At 52.4% G+C, this 17,478-nt stretch overlaps 6 protein-coding genes across 6 annotated transcripts; 4 read left to right on the top strand and 2 right to left on the bottom strand.

Moving 5' to 3' along the window:
• Positions 1-2,083: 2,083 nt before the first annotated feature.
• Positions 2,084-2,668, bottom strand: J4E79_007288 (uncharacterized protein; the record flags this gene model as incomplete). The annotated part of the gene is made up of 1 exon (XM_049356155.1): positions 2,084-2,668. One exon carries the CDS (start codon positions 2,666-2,668, stop codon positions 2,084-2,086), a length of 585 nt encoding a protein of 194 aa, XP_049209609.1.
• Positions 2,669-5,390: 2,722 nt separating this feature from the next.
• On the top strand, positions 5,391-7,250 carry J4E79_007287 (uncharacterized protein; the record flags this gene model as incomplete). Its single annotated transcript, XM_049356154.1, has 3 exons — positions 5,391-5,445; positions 5,506-5,868; positions 5,920-7,250. The coding sequence occupies 3 exons, from the start codon at positions 5,391-5,393 to the stop codon at positions 7,248-7,250; spliced, it is 1,749 nt and encodes a 582-aa protein (XP_049209608.1).
• Positions 7,251-8,550: 1,300 nt separating this feature from the next.
• J4E79_007286 (uncharacterized protein) lies at positions 8,551-11,022 on the top strand (the record flags this gene model as incomplete). The annotated part of the gene is made up of 1 exon (XM_049356153.1): positions 8,551-11,022. One exon carries the CDS (start codon positions 8,551-8,553, stop codon positions 11,020-11,022), a length of 2,472 nt encoding a protein of 823 aa, XP_049209607.1.
• Positions 11,023-13,507: 2,485 nt separating this feature from the next.
• On the top strand, positions 13,508-14,284 carry J4E79_007285 (uncharacterized protein; the record flags this gene model as incomplete). The annotated part of the gene is made up of 2 exons (XM_049356152.1): positions 13,508-14,156; positions 14,208-14,284. The coding sequence occupies 2 exons, from the start codon at positions 13,508-13,510 to the stop codon at positions 14,282-14,284; spliced, it is 726 nt and encodes a 241-aa protein (XP_049209606.1).
• A 452-nt stretch (positions 14,285-14,736) lies between these two features.
• On the top strand, positions 14,737-15,798 carry J4E79_007284 (uncharacterized protein; the record flags this gene model as incomplete). Its single annotated transcript, XM_049356151.1, has 2 exons — positions 14,737-15,358; positions 15,407-15,798. 2 exons carry the CDS (start codon positions 14,737-14,739, stop codon positions 15,796-15,798), a joined length of 1,014 nt encoding a protein of 337 aa, XP_049209605.1.
• A 239-nt stretch (positions 15,799-16,037) lies between these two features.
• On the bottom strand, positions 16,038-17,345 carry J4E79_007283 (uncharacterized protein; the record flags this gene model as incomplete). Its single annotated transcript, XM_049356150.1, has 1 exon — positions 16,038-17,345. The coding sequence occupies one exon, from the start codon at positions 17,343-17,345 to the stop codon at positions 16,038-16,040; it is 1,308 nt and encodes a 435-aa protein (XP_049209604.1).
• Between the last annotated feature and the right edge of the window lie 133 nt (positions 17,346-17,478).

The following is a 17,478-nucleotide window of genomic DNA, read 5'->3' as shown; positions in this document are numbered from 1 at the left end:
TTGACTGCAGCGAGCAACGCAGTGAGCCAGATATGAATGTGAGTGTGTAGATTCTGTGACTCTTTGCTAGTATAAATTGCGTTTGTGGTAAGCTCTACATGTAGGTACCATCTATCAATTGAAGTCTCTTAGCCACTGCAAACATTCATCTATTCTCGTATTCTCGTCAAGCGAAAGCGAAACAGCGGTCACGAATACCGAATCTCATCGTATCTGTTGGTTAGTCTTCAAAACCAACAGATCTCGAGCGAACGTTCAATCTACCAGGTCAAAGGTCGCTATATACGGACCCAAAGTCACCACCAACCTACCCAAATCGTGAACTCTCGTCCCAGCAGTATCAATACCAAAAGCTGGTCATGGGTGTACCAGATAAATATAATTGCACTTGGTGCGGTTATCCGAACAAGGTCAACAACGAGGGGAAATGCAAGAACCCTAACGGACCGGGCTGTGAGAAATGGAAATTGGATTGGGTTTGCAAGCCTTGCGCAAGGATTGTAAAGCACGACAAAAGCCTCTCTGCAGAAAGCGCTCGAATTTGCCCTTATTGCAACCAAACTCACAATTCAGACGACCCGTACATACCGCCGTATGTCGATTGGTCGAAATCAGTCCAACGCGAGGAACAGAATGAGCTCCGGGCCTCCGCCTTAGGTGGGAACCCTGTCAATCCGAGCGGCTAGAGGCAGACATATTGGGGTGCAGAGGAGCCGGAGATATCGGCTAAGGTTTTTGATTTGGGTTGGGTATCTCGGTGTTGAATTAGATGGACTCTGGGTAATTTGTACGTGTTGGTCAACGGAGGAGGTTATATGTATGATACATGACGGTCTTTAACCTGGTTTTGGTACGAATTGAACAAGAAGTGAAGGATAAAGAATTCAGTTCTCATCGTGAGAAGGCTTTGCATTATACCAACGAAAGTGATGCCAACAGCATGCCCCACGGATTGCGACTATGCTAAGATTCTAGATTCAGTCAATGTCTGCCTTCACTGAACGATGTGATGAGCCAGGTGCAATCACCTGTGACGTCGAGATGTCAATCCATCCGCCATTAATTCATGGCAGGCTTCACGTCTCGTTTGTGTCGTATGAAGTGCGGTAATCACATCTCAGTACGATACGTGAATCCACGGCATTATTAAAGGCGCCACGCTGGCGCCCTCAACTTAGGTACAACACAACAATAGAATACAACACTTAGAGTCTATTATCAACAACGAACATCTATCACCTATCTTCCTCGATTGTCAGCAGGTCTACAACAACAACAACAACCTCTATTAATAGTCTACTTCGATCTCGTAAGTGATCCTCCAGTAACAATAGACTGCCCAGCTAAGCAAGCAATGCGTTCACAGTACAGTACATCCGCACCCAAATCTACCAACATCCAATCACGACCATCAACCTCATCTGAACCGCACGAACAGCCAACACACACCATGCCTCATTCCGAACACTACCGATGCGGCCTGTGCGACTACCTCAACTACAAGACCAACACCGAAAAATGCCAGAATGCTTACTTCGATTGTCCGAAGATGAAGGGAGACTGGATCTGCCCTAACCGAGACTGCCGCGCAATCAATTCATGTGAGCGTGTCGATGGTGTGTACGTTTGCCCTGTTTGCAGAGTCCGCCGAGACGCGAACCCGCCGTATAAACCGCCGGTTAGGAGTTGGAGCTCCCAGGAGAGAAGACGTGGTACAGAGTATGAGACCTGACCTAGGTCTACGAGGTGAGATAGATTGGGGCTGGCGGGATTCAGGGACTATTTAGAGATATTCATTTCACTATGGTACTTGTTCAGTGGGTTAGATGGGCTTCGGGTAGACTGTACGCATTAGTTGGGTAGAGTAGGATGTTCAATACAAGATGAGGTTTCTTTTGACTTCTCTGATGACCCCAGAGCTAGTACGTGCGTAAATGTCTAGTTTCTGGGCTGCTTTGCAGCAGAATTAATCGCAAAAAGTTGCATCAAAACGACAAAAGTGAAGCGAAAAGCATGCCCTGTAGACCGTCAGTCTTTGGAAGTCTAATGGAAGCATGCCACAACCGCCCTTTCTCAAAACCCCTCAAGGATTCACTCCACTCCACCTCGCCACCACCTCAATAAACTCCCTCGCAAACCCCTCCTTCTCCTCCTTACTAAAGATCTCTTTCCAAACCTCATTCCCCTCCACCATCTCCTTCACCAACACCTCATCCGCCTTCTTCGCCATCTCATACAGCTGCCTCCCAGCCTGACGCACCTTCAACACAACCGCCGTCTCCTCCTGGGTAATCATATGCGGCGCAATATCAGCTTTCAGCATATCAAACCCCATATCAGTAGCGTAAAAGTCATCCAGCTGCGCTTTCTGATATGCCTCCAACGCCTGCATCTGCTCTTCGAAGCGGGTGAGCAGGGCTTTGGCGTGGGTGCGGCCGTCCATGAACACAGCGGTTTCTTCGAGCATTTCTTTCCGGTTTGGAGCTTCGTCGAGATGGGCTTCGGTGTCGGCTTGGGCTTTGTTGGCACCGGAGATGGTGTCGTGGGCGATGGGGAGGAGGGTTCGCTCGATTAACTTGCGGTAGTCTAGAATGAGCATTTTTAGCGCGGTGAGACGGTTGTTGAGGGACGCGATTTGGGCATAGGGGTGGGGGGTTGCGGTCGACATTGTAGGGTGTTTGGTGGGGATATGAAGAGGAGAGAGGATTTAGTGATGCGGCTTCTTTTCAAATGAGGTGGATGAGTTTGTGAAGCAAACTTTTGGGATGTCATGAGATCTAGAGTTGAGTTATCATGCCGCCAAGCTGTGTTCTAAACGTGGTGACTGTGTGTTTGGTGAGGGAGAAGAATAGGAGCGATGAGCAAACGCAAGTTGGAAGTGAAGGAGCATTAGGGTCAATCGCAGACAATAGAAAAGAATGCTGTTGGATGGACCGTTTTGTGACTTTAATTCGAGGTAGCAGCCATCCACGGAAGAGATTACGCGTATTGAGACGTCATGGTTGATGAGCTGCTAAAGGACGCCGTGGTTGAAGATATAAGTGCGATAGGTCTGCAAGAGTAGTTCTCTCAACATGCGTAAACAAGGTATGTCTGCAGTAGGCGCGTCTCGTGCAGTCAGCAGACTTAGTCATCGAGGTTAGCATTTTCAAAGCCACTATGCTCATGTATCGTCTGCGATGCTGTTACGTGTCTACTTGGAAGATAGCTCCTATGGCCTCTGACTAAGCGCCAGCTTCCTCAATTTCCTATGTCTTACGAACCATCTGATGCCCAAAAGCTGACGGGGAGACCTTGTAACCTAGGCGCACCCCATCTCTAAAAGTTGCTGTCTAGAGCTGGCTTTCCTCAAGCTCGTGATTGTTGCATTAACGGCGTGACAAGATCGGCTTAATCACAGGTCTTTATGCCACGTATGCGCTGCTCGTTGTTCGAAATACGAGATCAAGGCCAGGAAGTCTAACACAACAAACAGGATTAAGGGGACCTGATGAAGAGAACAAAGGCGACGGACAATCTAGACAAGTGCGGAGACCGAGGTAGTAAATAGTGCACTCGTTGACAGCACATAGTGTGGGGGTGAGCGAGTGTACTTGTCAAATGGCAAAACACAGCCCCATGGTGGCGTCGCATAACGCTGTCATTTAGGAAGTAACAACGAGACAGTCTCCCAAGGTATGCCCTGGGGGCTGGGAAGCCGCGTCGGGACGAAGCGAGCCGACTAGGCCGCTTTAGATGGGACCTCGGGATACATGCATGGACCTGGCAGTCATCTTCGTCACGACTTTGGGTCCAAGTCCAAGCGCGTCGACCAAAGAGGTGGGGGTGGCTTAAGGCTGTGCAACACTGTCATCATCATCGAGGTAATGTCGATGAAGTCAATGAGCTGTTGAAACATGCCGAGCTCCAATTGGGGTCCGCAACCAGCTGGGAGTATAGTGGAAGAATTGTGAGAAGATGAAACCGTGATAATTCATGTCCGAAACTCACAAAGACATCTAGAACAACGGAAGAGCCCCTACTTCTATTGACATGACTGCTAGCGTCAGGCACCGGACTGGGAGATGAGACGGATCGCTGCTCATTTCGCGCACGGAAGCGACCCGCACGCACAGAAGATCGGATCGATTGGCGAAGCCGCGGCAACGCAGCTGGGTGTCATCTCGGTAGTTGTCGTGAGGTGGCCAGGTACAGGTCGTGGTCCGCGGCATACGATCGTGTTTGAGAAAAGTAAAGATCGTTGACGTAGATGCGGGCGCTAAGCATGGACTTGACGCGATATCACATGACCAAACCATCATCACGACTACCTAGTATGCGGCCCAGCGATCATCGGATCCGGGTACGAGTAGCGCTCCGTCACACCGCTCACAGAGAGAGGTGCGACAGCGCTCGCGGGGTAGACAAAGGCGCTGGTCGCGATTGGGTCTCGTGAGCCTCAGCAGATAACGCAAGAGGATGCATGTCATCTCCCGGGGCTGCCATTGGCGCGCGAGGTTACGCAGAGATGTGAGGGTTCGCATCGGCTGCAGAGTAGAGTGAAATTGTTGATGGCACACAGGAAGGTGTGTCGAAGCAAAGGCGCCTCGTGACGCTTGTAGCGCCACCCAGCAACGCGTGGGCTTGACTTGACATGTTACTCAACAAATCTAAAACGAACCACGACCTTGTGGGAAATGCCCGCAGCCCGTCAGATGCTCGCACCGCGGAGCAGAGGCATTGCTAGCAGAGTGATCAGTGCTTTCGTTGTCGATGTCTGTCTTTGTCGAACAAAGCAAATGCGTTATTCCATGGCCCGCGCCAGCCGTGCAAGCTGCGACGGTGGAAAGTACGGTGAGCAAGCCAATAGTTGAGACAGGGTTGCTTTGCCTGCCTCAACTGCAGCACCCCTTGGCAGCCTCTCTCACCATGACGTATGAATCGAACGACAAGGGTAACCCACCCCCAGCGCGCCCGAGATCTAGCCTAGTAAAAGTCAATCGGCGGATTGACACCTGCAAACAGCCAATCTGCCACCCAAATTTGCTCGAGTCGGCGAGCTGCGCGCAGTCGGTCCCAAGTTCCGCAGCGTGCGCTCTGCGAAGGGGTGTTGCCCAACCGCGAGCGCAACGGCCGGGGGTTTTCGAGCAATCGGAATCGAGGCGGCACAAGCGAGCCTGTGTGTGCATCTAACAGGGAACGGCGAGGCTGCAGCACGTTTATCGTGAATGCGGGAAACACTAGTTGGGGCACGGTGCAGGGTGCTGTATTGAGGGGAATCTGTCGGCCCGCGCTTGCTCTCACCTAGTGGCGCTATGATAAGCTGTTGCCCGTAAAACCTTGATTCCCATCCTCTGTTATTATGCGAAACTCGTCCTCCTCCATTCTCTACTAATCGTAATACCGCCATCATGCCTCCTGATCCAAAGGACGCGCCGTTCCCCACCAAGCAGCTCCTCATTCTCGGTATGTATGGCGGCTGCAGGTGATGTCATGTTGATTGGACCGTCGCTGACCACCGCTTAGGGATATGCCGATTCTCCGAGCCTCTCGCCTTCAACTCTATCCTCGCCTACTCACCTTTTATGGTGCGGGACCTGGGTATCAGCAAACACGATGCTTCATTCTACGCGGGACTCTTGGTGTCAGCGTACGCCATCGCCGAGGCCATGACGGCCCCATTATGGGGAATGGTGTCTGATGTGTACGGCCGGAAACCTGTCGCGCTCATTGGCTTGCTCGGTGTCGCCGCATCCAGTCTCATGTTCGGTGTTGCGGAAACGTACTGGGTCGCTCTGCTTGCGCGCTTCATCGGGGGTGCACTGAATGGAAATGTCGCAATCATGCAAACTATGGTCGCTGAGTCGGTCAAGAACCCAGCCCACGAGCGTAAGTAAATCGCGCAGCCCGCATCAGGCAGGTCAAGCTAACACGAGATAGCGCGCGCATATGCCACACAACCCTTCGTCTGGACGGTGGGCGGTATCATCGGTTCGGCCATGGGTGGTTTCCTCGCTCAACCAGCCCGACTTTACCCCAACGTTTTCGACCAGGATGGCATTTTCGGACGCTACCCGTATCTTCTGCCTAACCTGATCGCCGCTATTGGAATCCTGCTCGCCATTCTCCAGGGTATGATCTTTTTGGAGGAGACCCTAGTCCGGGAAGAGAAGCCAGAGGGAGAGAACGGCATCGAGGACCACCACGATTACCACGACCATCTGGACACCATCAACGAGACCCCCGCAAACGAGCGCAGCCGTCTCCTTCCCCCGCCCTCAAATCACCAGCATGCGAACCGCGACGCCCGAGGCTCAACCGCTGGCTCGATGAGACATCGTGGCTCCATGTTGAGCGTTACGCGCGACCGATTGGCCTCCATGTCAGTTTCTGGCAGCATTAGACAGATCCGCAAACGAGCTTCTTTCTTGGAAGAGGGCATGCCCATGCCTTTCGCGCAAAACTTCGACATCCGCCGCTCGTCTTTTGGAACCATGCATTCAATCAAGGTCCAACAGGATGTGCTCCCGATCCGAGGTGGACCAACCCCGAAACCCCGAAAGACGTTCAACCGAACTGTAGTCATGATTGTTCTCGCAATGGCCATCTTCGCTTTCCATCAGATGGCCTTCATCTCGATTCTCCCCGTTTACATCCTGGACACACCTGCGAACAAGGGCCTGGATTTCCAGGGTGGACTAGGACTGGACTTGCCCGATGTTGGAAAGTTCCTTACAGTTAATGGCTTCATCACGCTCTTCGTCCAGGGTTTCATTTTCCCTCCATTTGTTGAGTGGGTTGGTGTCTGGAACTCCTTCATCTGGATGATCATCCTTTACCCGATTACATACCTCATCGTACCTTTCATCAGCGCTCTTCCCCACGGACTCATTACCCCGGGCATTTACGTTTCGCTTTTCTTGCAGGCGTTCTTCGGTATCATTGTCTTCCCATGCGCCCTGATCCTGATGAAGAACGCCGTTCCTTCACCTCTGGTACTTGGTCGTGTCAACGGTATCGCCATGTCAGCGTGCTGCTTAGCGAGAACAATTTCGTCTCCCCTGATCGGATTGATCTACTCGCTCGGCGGATCTGCAGCAGCCTGGTTCGCTCTCGCTGCCGCGGCCATCTTCGGCATGATCCAGCTCTTCTGGGTCCCCAAGGAAGACGTCGGCGCTGTTCAAATCGACAACGCCCTCAAGAAGGTTATACATCACGACATGGACGAGGATGCGGTAGACGACATTTCCATCATTGAGTCTGTACGATAACAGAGTTCAAAACGATTACGACAGCAACAAGTTTGAAAAGCGGTGGATCTTGGAGTAATATCTAGAGCGTCTTGATTTCCGACACTGCATGTCTTTCGGCGTTGTATTGGTTTTCCTCGACATATTCATGTCTAGAGTGCCTGGTCTTCTATGTTCTTCACTGATGCCAGCATCACAGCATTTTTTCCTTTCTTGCATAGCGCGTTGATAGAGCTCAATGCCACTCATGTTGCGTCTTGGACTGATCTCGACCCTGGAATCCTTGTGTGTGATGCTTGACAGTCGATATATACTTGGGTATCGGCCCGCTTGGGCAGTCCGTGCAACTTACCTTGAGTACGCACAGACAGCTGCCTACTGCACGTCGATCTAGGCCCGCTGTGGGTCTTACCACCCGGTTGGTGTTGCAAACGGAATGGCGGACATCCGGTATGGTGATCGCGGGCCATTCGCTGGCCAGCCCGTGTGAGTTGAGAAGCTGGCACGGCGTACGACTCTCAATAGGGGTTTAGCATTCTGGCGATGAAAAATCCTAACAAGAACCACGACATGAGCAACGAAAGCCCACAGATGGTTTGCAGGCATCCTGAATTGCGCTGGAAGAACATCTCAACTATACTAGCTTCCTTGACATGCAACAGCGGCTGGGTATATCTGGGTAACTTCGTTCTGCGTTTTAGGGCTTTGTGTCGGGAACCTACTACAGCCCTCTTTCCATAGTTTGGACCTGTATTCCATTTTGCGTAAGTAGTAGCGGTTGCTGGATTGCGGAGTTGGCGGACCAAGTGAACGTAAGTTTGTAGAGAATGACACCCTCGAATCTTGGTGGAAGTTGGCATGCTAGCTCCAGTAACCCCTCATGGTTCGTGAAAATATTACTCAGCGGAAGTGTAGAGTAAGAAGATGCTTGGTGAGTAATCATCGCATTGTGAGTTCGCGATGTGCAGGATATTTCCCCAGTAAACAGGCCATGCCGTGAGCCCTTACCGCAGCTCCAAGAAAGGTAACCTCCATTATTTGCAAGTCACGATACGCCATTGTGAAATTTCGTAATTGCGGCGCATCGTCACTATCGCGGGTGTGGGTGAAAGCTATGGCCGCCTGATCGCGAATGAAGTTCGCCGGCTGCACGACGTCCGACTCCCGGCTTGGCAAGAGCCTGCATGTCCCCCGAGGTAAGCTGGCCTTCGCCCGTTCGCAGCTGCCCTACCTCGCCCACTACTTCTCGATTGCTTGCACTTTTGGTGATGCTTCTCTAGCAGAAGCGACTCACTATGACGCTTGACGCGGCAGCCCGACCATGGATCATTGGGGCGACCCGTGGGCAGACAACAATGCCGACGAACAAAAGTCGCCGACGAAGCACGAGGTGACCTCACCACCGCCGCCTACCCTTGCGCCTGCACCGGTGCTATTGAATGGCTTTCTGGACGATGCTGGGTGGGGGAATGAGGACGAGAGCTTTGGTGACTGGACTACGTCATCTGGACATGATGCCGCTGTTACCACGCTCACGGAGACGCGCATAGCTGAACCCAGTCCACTGAAGGATGAGAGGGCAATTGACGACGGGCCGCGTTGGGATCTTAAAGAAGAGAGCGAGCACACATCGCCGACACGAGAAGACGCGTGGAGTGGACAAGAAGATACTTCCGATGTGGACAATGTAACCTCGGACACTTCCGACACGTCGACTACGATACAGCCGGACACGTCTCCCAGTCAAGACGCGGTCGCTCCTGCGAATCGATTACAGCCCGACGATGACTCTTCCGCACGACCTTCCACGTCCCCATCCGAGACGAGCCGCACTGAAGCGCCGGTCGAATCGCCACGGACATCATTTGAAGAAGAGGCTGCGAACAGGCTGCAGACTGCAGTGGATGAGCCGAGTCCTGAGGAAGTACACGCGGCAGCAAGCCATGAGGATAGTGACGTAGATGCTTCAAGCTCAAGTAGCGACAGCACAGACGATGAATTCGGGACGTTCACGCAAGATACTCTATTGACGGAAGCTCCTTCTGGTCCACCGGAAACCACACAGAATTCTGAAGGAGATCCGAAAGAGACGCCGGAGGGATCAGCCGCTTCCCGATCTGGATCGCCTGTAGCCTCTTCGAGTGCCGCTGCTGCCTCATACGATGCCGATACCTACCAACTCGATACAGACCTCTTCAACGAGCTTTTTCCTTCCAGCGACGATACAAGGGAACTAGAGGAGGCACCAGATGATCCTATATACTCAACATCTGGGCGCAAAGCTTGGTACAGGCTCACGCGCAAGCAGACCATGAGGGAGTTCAACAGCGGGAATGCAGACGACAACTACATTCGGGTCACATGGGCAGGCTCTCAAGTCAGGTTGGAAGTGAACAAGACCGTAGCAAGATGGGCACGCGAAGACCGCCTCTCTGGCACAGGTCCAGGAGCCAGAGCTTCGTTCTACTGGGACACGCCTGCGCCTCCTGAGCCCAAGACAGCAAGAGGACATCTGCGCACGAAGACTACCATTCCTACGCCACGAGCAGTTGAAGTTGCACCAGCTCGACAAAGCATGCCTCCAGTGTCCACTGACACCCCGGCTGCGTTCAACTGGAGTTCTCCAACTACTACAGTGGACCCGTGGAAGCAGGACAGTCCCGGTTTACCGCCTATGATCCCGCCTGTCGCGCCTAAGCATAATGCTGTCGAAATTACACAAGCGAATGAGCTTCGTGCAGTTTCAATTGACCTGACACGCGATGTTGGGGAAACACATGGGCAAACGCCGAGTGAAACGCCGGTCGTCGCAACGAAAGCAATCCCACCTCCTGAGCCAACCACAACCTCTTCAAGTCCTTGGGGAGACATTGCTGCTCTCGACACCAACACTTCCAATCGGGAACAACGTACGGATGTGCCTACAGAAGATGACGATGATTGGGGTGAGATGATATCAAGCCCTACAGTATCCACTTTCCCCTCAGCCTTTCCAAGCTCCATACTAGCGACGCTCGACAGTACGGTGTCGAATTCGGCATCACCACCAAAGACTCCACCAACTCAGGACCGCTCAGCCGAAGCAATGCATATCGTGCGTCTGCGAAGTACCATATCGCCAACATCAGCGATCTTTGGTCCGAAAAGTTTCGTTCCATTCCACGCTGAACAAGGACCTATTGGACCTGGACTCTTGAAACCCGCCAAGCGCTCTGTCTCTGCCACGTCGGAGAAAAGCAAAGTCGACGTTCCGTCCAAACCGATTTCAGAAGTCATTCCACAGGAGGAAGTGAAATCTGATGTATTGCCGGCACGCGACGCGGATGATACAACCGAGATCGCTACCAACGAGGTGAAGGTCGAAGAGCCTAGTACGAACGGTACGGAAGATGACGACTTTTCTGCGTTTACGTCTAGTACACGTGAGCCGGAATCTGCCAGGCCTAGCACTCCGCCTTCAGCACCCATAGTACGAGATGAACCTCCTATAGATGCTTGGGCGGACGCCGATTTCTCTTTCTTCGAATCCGCTCCTGCCACAAAAGCGTCTGCGCCAGCCACGCGCGATCCATCAGATCCCTTTTCCGTCTTCGAGACTCCTCCAAGACCGAGCAGTGCTGCATCTTCCGCGAAGACATTCACACGGTCTCCTCCGCGGAATGTAACCCCTCCGCCCATCCAGCCGCTTACTGGGGCTACGAACTCTGCGCAACGACGGAAAAACGATGAAGAACAGGTTATCAAGAGCATTCTGGCTGGGCTACCAGACTTGAGTTATATGTTGCGTAGATGATGTATCGTTGTTTAGATGGTTGTATACATGCTGTCCCTTGCATTTCACATGGCGTTTTCGGGTGCTTGGATATCCATGGTCGTTTTTAGCATTGCTGGCATAGGTCACAGGGTCTTGTGACAAGAGCGTTCCTGAGTACACGTCCAATCTTCATATCATTACTATCACTTAGAGGTGCATATGTCCACGATATCGTATCGGCTGTCCTTGCTTTCACATCATCTCTTCATTCCGTTGCACACTCCCGTTCACTTCTTTCTCGAGCACTTCACTCACTGCAGTTAGCCATCGCCGCTCTCAAATCGCCATCGCCGGACAGCCACTCCCCTCAGCACTTGAGCCAGAGGTTCACTTCCAATCGGCACACTCTCCCTCGATTCAATACTTCCTACCGAAGCCTCTTCGACCTAAACCACACCCTCCCTCAACTGGAGCACTGTTTAGACACACAACGTCAACCACTCCTATCCTCAACTCTACTCGACAAAGCTCTTACCAAAAGATAGCAAAACACAATGGGAAAACATTACCACGTTCGTCATCATAGTACCGGCGAACGCTATACAGTCACCGTCCCTGCCGACATCTCCCCCGCCTCCGTGCGGTCGACGTATGAAGCTGAACACTGGAGGACTCGAGAGACAAGCTACGGAAGCGGCTCAAGGCACGATACTGATGACTTTCGATTCCCAAATCGAGTAGTACTGCCAGATGGTTTGGTGCCCATCGATGGCTCACGCTACGAACCCATTCCGACTCATCCCGGAATGCTATACCCTCCACCCAATCGACACGGTCCCCATTACACCATCCCCCCGTTCCCCCAACCAGTCTCCTCTCCACCACAGCGACACGTCTCCTTCGCACCCGACCCACGAAGTGACCCTCCCCCCAGCTACCCACCTCATCCTCCTCACTTTACCCGCGGACGACACGGCCCAGGCCACTCCCGCAGCAGGAGTGCACCCGTAAATCCTTTCGAGGGCTCACACCACAGTGGGAATGTTTCGAACAGGCTCGCCCAACTTCCTCAGTATGCTCAACAACACCCTCGGTTCGATGAGGCGAGGCATGCTATGCAGATGATATGGAGGTATCCTAGAGATGATCCTAGGGCAGTGCCGTGGCAGGTGGTGCTTAGGGAGATTACGGAGGATATGGAAAGGGGGGGTTGGGGAAGGTAGGCGTGCGGTGTGGGGAAGCTGTGGGGAGGTTGCGGAGTTGGGAGGAGGTTGGGAGATGCCTATTCTTGCTTGCTATTTGCTTTTCGCGCTCATGGAGGTGTGACCTTTCTATCATATCATCGCAAACCGTTTGTTGATTCACCGCCTCAGCTATGTATAAGAGCTGCTCTCGAATCCTGACCTCTCATCTTCGAAACGAAACATCAATCATCAACACGACAATGAGTTCAACGGCTCGATCCAACGAACCCCCGCCCTATGTACCACCGAAAGTCCCAAACCATGTCATACTCGCAGTCGTCCCGATACAGTTCGTGGTGGCATGTGATACCATCCTAAGAGCAGCACGAGAAGCGATCATGAATAATACGAATAAAGACCACTTCGAAAAGAACCCAAGCGAATGCACGCTTTATGATTCCTACTCCGTAACTCAACAGATACTCCAAATTGACTACACTTGGCCTCTGGTCGTTGATCGAGATGCGCCCCTGGCCACGAACATACACAAGATAGAGGCGGAGGCGCGCATGTGGCTAGACAACTCCCCGCTCTTCATCCAGCATCGCAGCGATCTGGAACTTTACCTCAAAGCTCCGATCACCTTCAAACCGAGACGCTATATCGTGGATAATGGTGGTCTTTTACAAATGAGGGAAGAGAGGATTGGGCTTCGACAGCAGTTCCCTGAGATTTACCTGAACTGCTCACTTTCGGTCGAGGACTTGTGTTCCGAAGAACATAGGAAAGCGTATCGAGAGTATTTGACTATGCTGGCTTGGGTTGAGAAGGCGCCACGGGAGCGCATGTATATCAGTGCACCGCATTTGGACGTCCCTTCTCCACCTGATCCCTTCGAGTATAATCCACCGGGATATAGATGGTGAATCTTGCAAAGGGGTTGATTCTAGTTGATAGCAGAAGACCTTGGCTCGATCGAGAGTAATATCAATGTCAAGACGCTCAACACTCTTGCCCATTTATTTGTCATCACACTCGTCTATTTCTTTCTGTCGCTATTGAGAAACAGTTTCATGGAAACTCTCCAGCGGTGTGCGATTTACAGTTTCAGCCTTGTCAGTAGACTAATGAGACTGCTCATTTACTCGTTACCTAGGTAGCCTTCACTGCCTAGGTGACTATCAGTTCAGAACCGTGCGGGGTTTAACGTTCGATTGCTCTAGCGGCACTCACGTAAGTCAGTCCCCATATAAAAACTACAGAATCCTGATACTTTCGTTCTACCCCATCACGTTCGTGCAACAATGGCCTCGCTCAACTACACACCATCGCTCCCCACCATGGCCGCGTCCTTACAGAGGATGGTGAAGTTCGCCATCTTCCCCATCGAGACTCTTACCTCCTGCATTTACATCCTCGCTAAAGTCTATACTATCATATCTAACAGCACATCTTCAATTGGCATTTCCTCGATCTCAGATGTTAGCGAGATGTTAGCGCATTACATCAAAGCGAAAGAGCTAGTGGACTCCAAAGACACCATCTGGCCGCTCATTGTCAAAGAGCAATCGCACATTTACAACAACATCACCGGGATTATAAAGACTGCAATCGAGTGCCTTGTGGGCTCCTTCTTCGGATCGTTCGTGGAGGAATGCGAGAGGCTCAAGATATACCTGAAACCTCAGCGAAGCTTTTCCGCCAGCGGATTGGCCATACATCGAGATGGTACCGTTCTGAAAAGGGATCTCATCGTTCTGGAGCAGCGCAGGGTTATGGACGCCTACAAGAATGACCCCAATCGACCGGAGTGCTTCTGGCTCCCAGATCACCACAAGCAGGAAGATTTCGAGAACTTCCTGATGACATTGGCCTGGATGAAAGAGGACCCTCTCCGGCGTATGTTCAGCAAGGAGTTCAGGGGAGCCTACCTGGAACATGTACCAGAAGTCCAGGACGGTACAGCGTCCGACCACGTCAGTCTGACCGGTAAGGAGACGTTCTTTTCAGCATTCAAGCTTATATCTAATACGGTGCTAGACACCGAGTCCGTTGTCGACACGTTCACTCCGTCGACCACTCGTACTGCTTCGCCAGCTCCCACCGAGCGCCTATAGGACATGTGGTGGAATAAGAAGTAGTTATGGATCATTCCATACTTGATAGTTGTAGTGAAACATAACATGGGAGGGCGCTGCCAGATCCAGGATGCTTACATCTCGCTCAACTGCCTTAGTGTCGTTCTTAAACGATACGTGATGTTTTCCCGGCTGCTGCCTTCCTCATTAAGGGTTCACTGCTAGGCAAAGCGATCTAGGCCAGCGCGTCGATAGCGCAATATGATGAGTACCGGTATGGTACCTCCCACCTCCTGCTCGATCGCTCGATCCGGAAGTGACTTCCCCATTAGTGTTCACCGCTAGGTGAAACCTCGCAGGACCCTGGAAATCGCGACTGCCCTAGTGAGTAATGCTCCAGTTAGAAAACACTGCGACCTGCGGCTTCCGTCTCCGCACCTTTACCTCCCCTCGGAAACCGCCAACGACTTAATCGCACGCGCCTCGCAAGTATGGACAGCAATACTGCGCAGATGACTGCTTCCGTCTTCTTTCCTGTACAAACCATAGTAGCTTGCAACTACATCTTCTACACCGTCGAGATCGCCATTCTTGAGGACTCCAACCGAGAAGACACAGCTGAGATCGGTAAATCTCTTGCTGCTGGCAGGCTCATGCTCGAGAAGGTTAAGACGTGGCCAGCCATGTTCAAGATGCACTCAAAATGCCATCGAAGCGTTACCAAGACCATCAAACTCGCATCATCGTGGCTAGAGCGCTCCCCGTTGTTCGATGCGAAGAAGGTGGAGATCCTCAAGCAGTACCTGGAGGAGCAGCCCGGTTTCTCCGCCAGCGGTCTAAAGTTCAACAAGGACGGTGTCCTCCTGAATCGAGACTCTCTTCTTCTCGTGCAGTCCTTGTACCCCATTGACATGGAATGGGATAATTCTTCGTGGTGCCTCAGCGACGGCTGCATGCTCAGATATCGAAAGTTCGTGACCCAGTTGCTCTGGGCACGAGAAAATCCGGCAAGTAGGATGCTTGCGCCGGGATTCAAGGGTCTGTGGGAAGAGCATTCAGTACAAACATGCGACAAGGATATCTTCCAGCGGCTCGAGGGCTTGAACATCACCGGTGTGTGTATCTTACTGTCTCTAGGAATCCCCAACTGACCATCGCTAGATGACGCGACCACTGCCGGTACACATACACCATCGACCACTCGCCCTAACTCTCCAGCCCTGACTGAGCGCCCAGACGGCACCACCAACGGCGAGTCACCCGAACTTGGGACTCCTCTGGCACCCATGCTCAAATACATCGCTGTCATCGAGACTGCCACCGACAAAGCCATCTTCAACCTCGATATCTCCGACGTGAACGAGAAGAAACGCAGGCTCATGAGGACCGCGCAGGGCATGTGCACTGACACGGTCTCCAACGGATATGAAGGCAAGGTCAAGTTGCAGGACATCATGGACATGGTGGTGAAGATCGCGGAAGATGTGAGACGTGCGAAAGCTGCAGCAACTGTCTCAGCTTCATCCGCGCTCGCTCACTTGTCAGACAGATGATGAGAGATGGCATGATGAGAAGGCCCACGAAACCGCAGAATCTCGACGCGAAAAGGAAACTTAGTAGCTAGACGAGGGAACTGCGTGAATTGAAGATGTTCGCATCCCCAAAGTAGTCACACAAGAATACATAATGTTCATGTCAAGTTCTTTTCTAATCAGAGGATTCGTGAGCTTGCGGTTATGCTGGACAGTTACGTAGCTCATGAGCGAAACCAGCGTGTTGTGCCCTGCAGCTTTCAGGCGCTCAAGTCCATCGCATCCCCAATAGCAGCCCTCTTGGACCCAAAGCGCGCATCCAACTTCCTGATGGTACTCTGCCTCACCTCCTTGGAAGGCCAACCCTCATTCGGCACTCTAACCTTCTTGTCTCCCCTCAACTGCACGGGCACCGGGATATTCTCTCCAGTCTTGCTATTCCCATACCCATACATGACAAAGTCAAGATAGTACTGCTGTACATCCAGGCCCCGACTGATACTCTCGGCGATGACCAAATCCAAAGCATGCGGCATCCTCTTGCCATCTTCGTTCCAGCCCTCCAGACTCAGTAGACCCCACTGGTCTTCCAACACGCTATGGTCTTCTACGTCTTCGAGCCAGGGATGCGCTTCGAAGTCAAGATCGTCCATGAGGTATGTTGCGACGACCATCGCACTGGTTGTGTCGTAGTTGAACTTCATCTTGCCACTGAGCGCTTCCCACAGCGGAGTCAAGCTCTTCTGGGCGAGCAGCATGGGGCCCAGCTGACAGACGCCGTTGCCCAGTATGGGATCGGAAAAGCGCATGTCGAGCTTCATGAAGAAGAGCTGGATATTGATGAGATCGGCATCGGTCCAGATATCGGCGTCCTCAAGGAAAGACCGACGCGTTCTCGATTCCTTGAGCTCCATGACGCACCAGTACTTCATCAGCGCGCCCTCGCAGGCCTTTGGTACGCGATGGCCTTCCAAAGCAAGACATGTGAGAATGCTGCGTACGACCTTCTGGCGATAGACTATCATGCCAACCCAGCGAAAGCCTGGTACGTCGCGCGCTAGCCACTCGCGGCCGTCCATGGGTCGGAGCATGGGGTCGGAGATGCATGTACGGGGGTACAGTACCCAGCTGAAGATGTGGCCTGCGAGCGGCGCATGATAGCGGGCGTAGTCGTGTATCAGAGAGACGCTGTATAGGTTCAGACGGTAGTGGAACTCCTTGTCGATGGCGTAGAGGTCGACGATTGAAGGGTAAGGTAAGCGAAGCGCGAACTGGAAGAAGAGGTTCGGGTGGCGGATGATGGCCTTGTAGACACTGAAAAGCTGCTTCGGCGCAGGTCCACCGGTCGAAGTTTGGGGTATGGGCGTGGAGGGTATGTCTGGGCCCCAGATCTCAGCGGCGATGTTGTGACGGCGATGTTGGCGGCGGCGGACGACGGTAGGCGTATTACTCTCGGTTGTGGAGGAATCCTGAAGCTTGGCAGTAGTTGGAGAACCATCTTCGACTGCTCGTTTGTTTTTCCCTTTCGCGTTCGCGTTGAGATAGAGCGGGCTTGGTGGAGGCTCCATGATTGTCGTAAAGCTTGACCTCGTGACCTGGTATCACCTAGGTGAGACCAAGGTGCGCTCAAGAAAATATGCGAAAATCAGTTCGAAGATGTACTCTCATCCAGTTCAGGGTGACCGAGTGCGTAGTTTAGGG

This window comes from Alternaria viburni (assembly GCF_023758015.1).
Source record: "Alternaria viburni strain BMP 2772 chromosome Unknown scaffold_15, whole genome shotgun sequence".
NCBI classification, from domain to species: Eukaryota; Fungi; Ascomycota; class Dothideomycetes; order Pleosporales; family Pleosporaceae; genus Alternaria; species Alternaria viburni.
The sequence above is the reverse complement of the archived record's forward strand: the minus strand, read 5'-3'. Positions and strand labels throughout refer to the sequence as shown.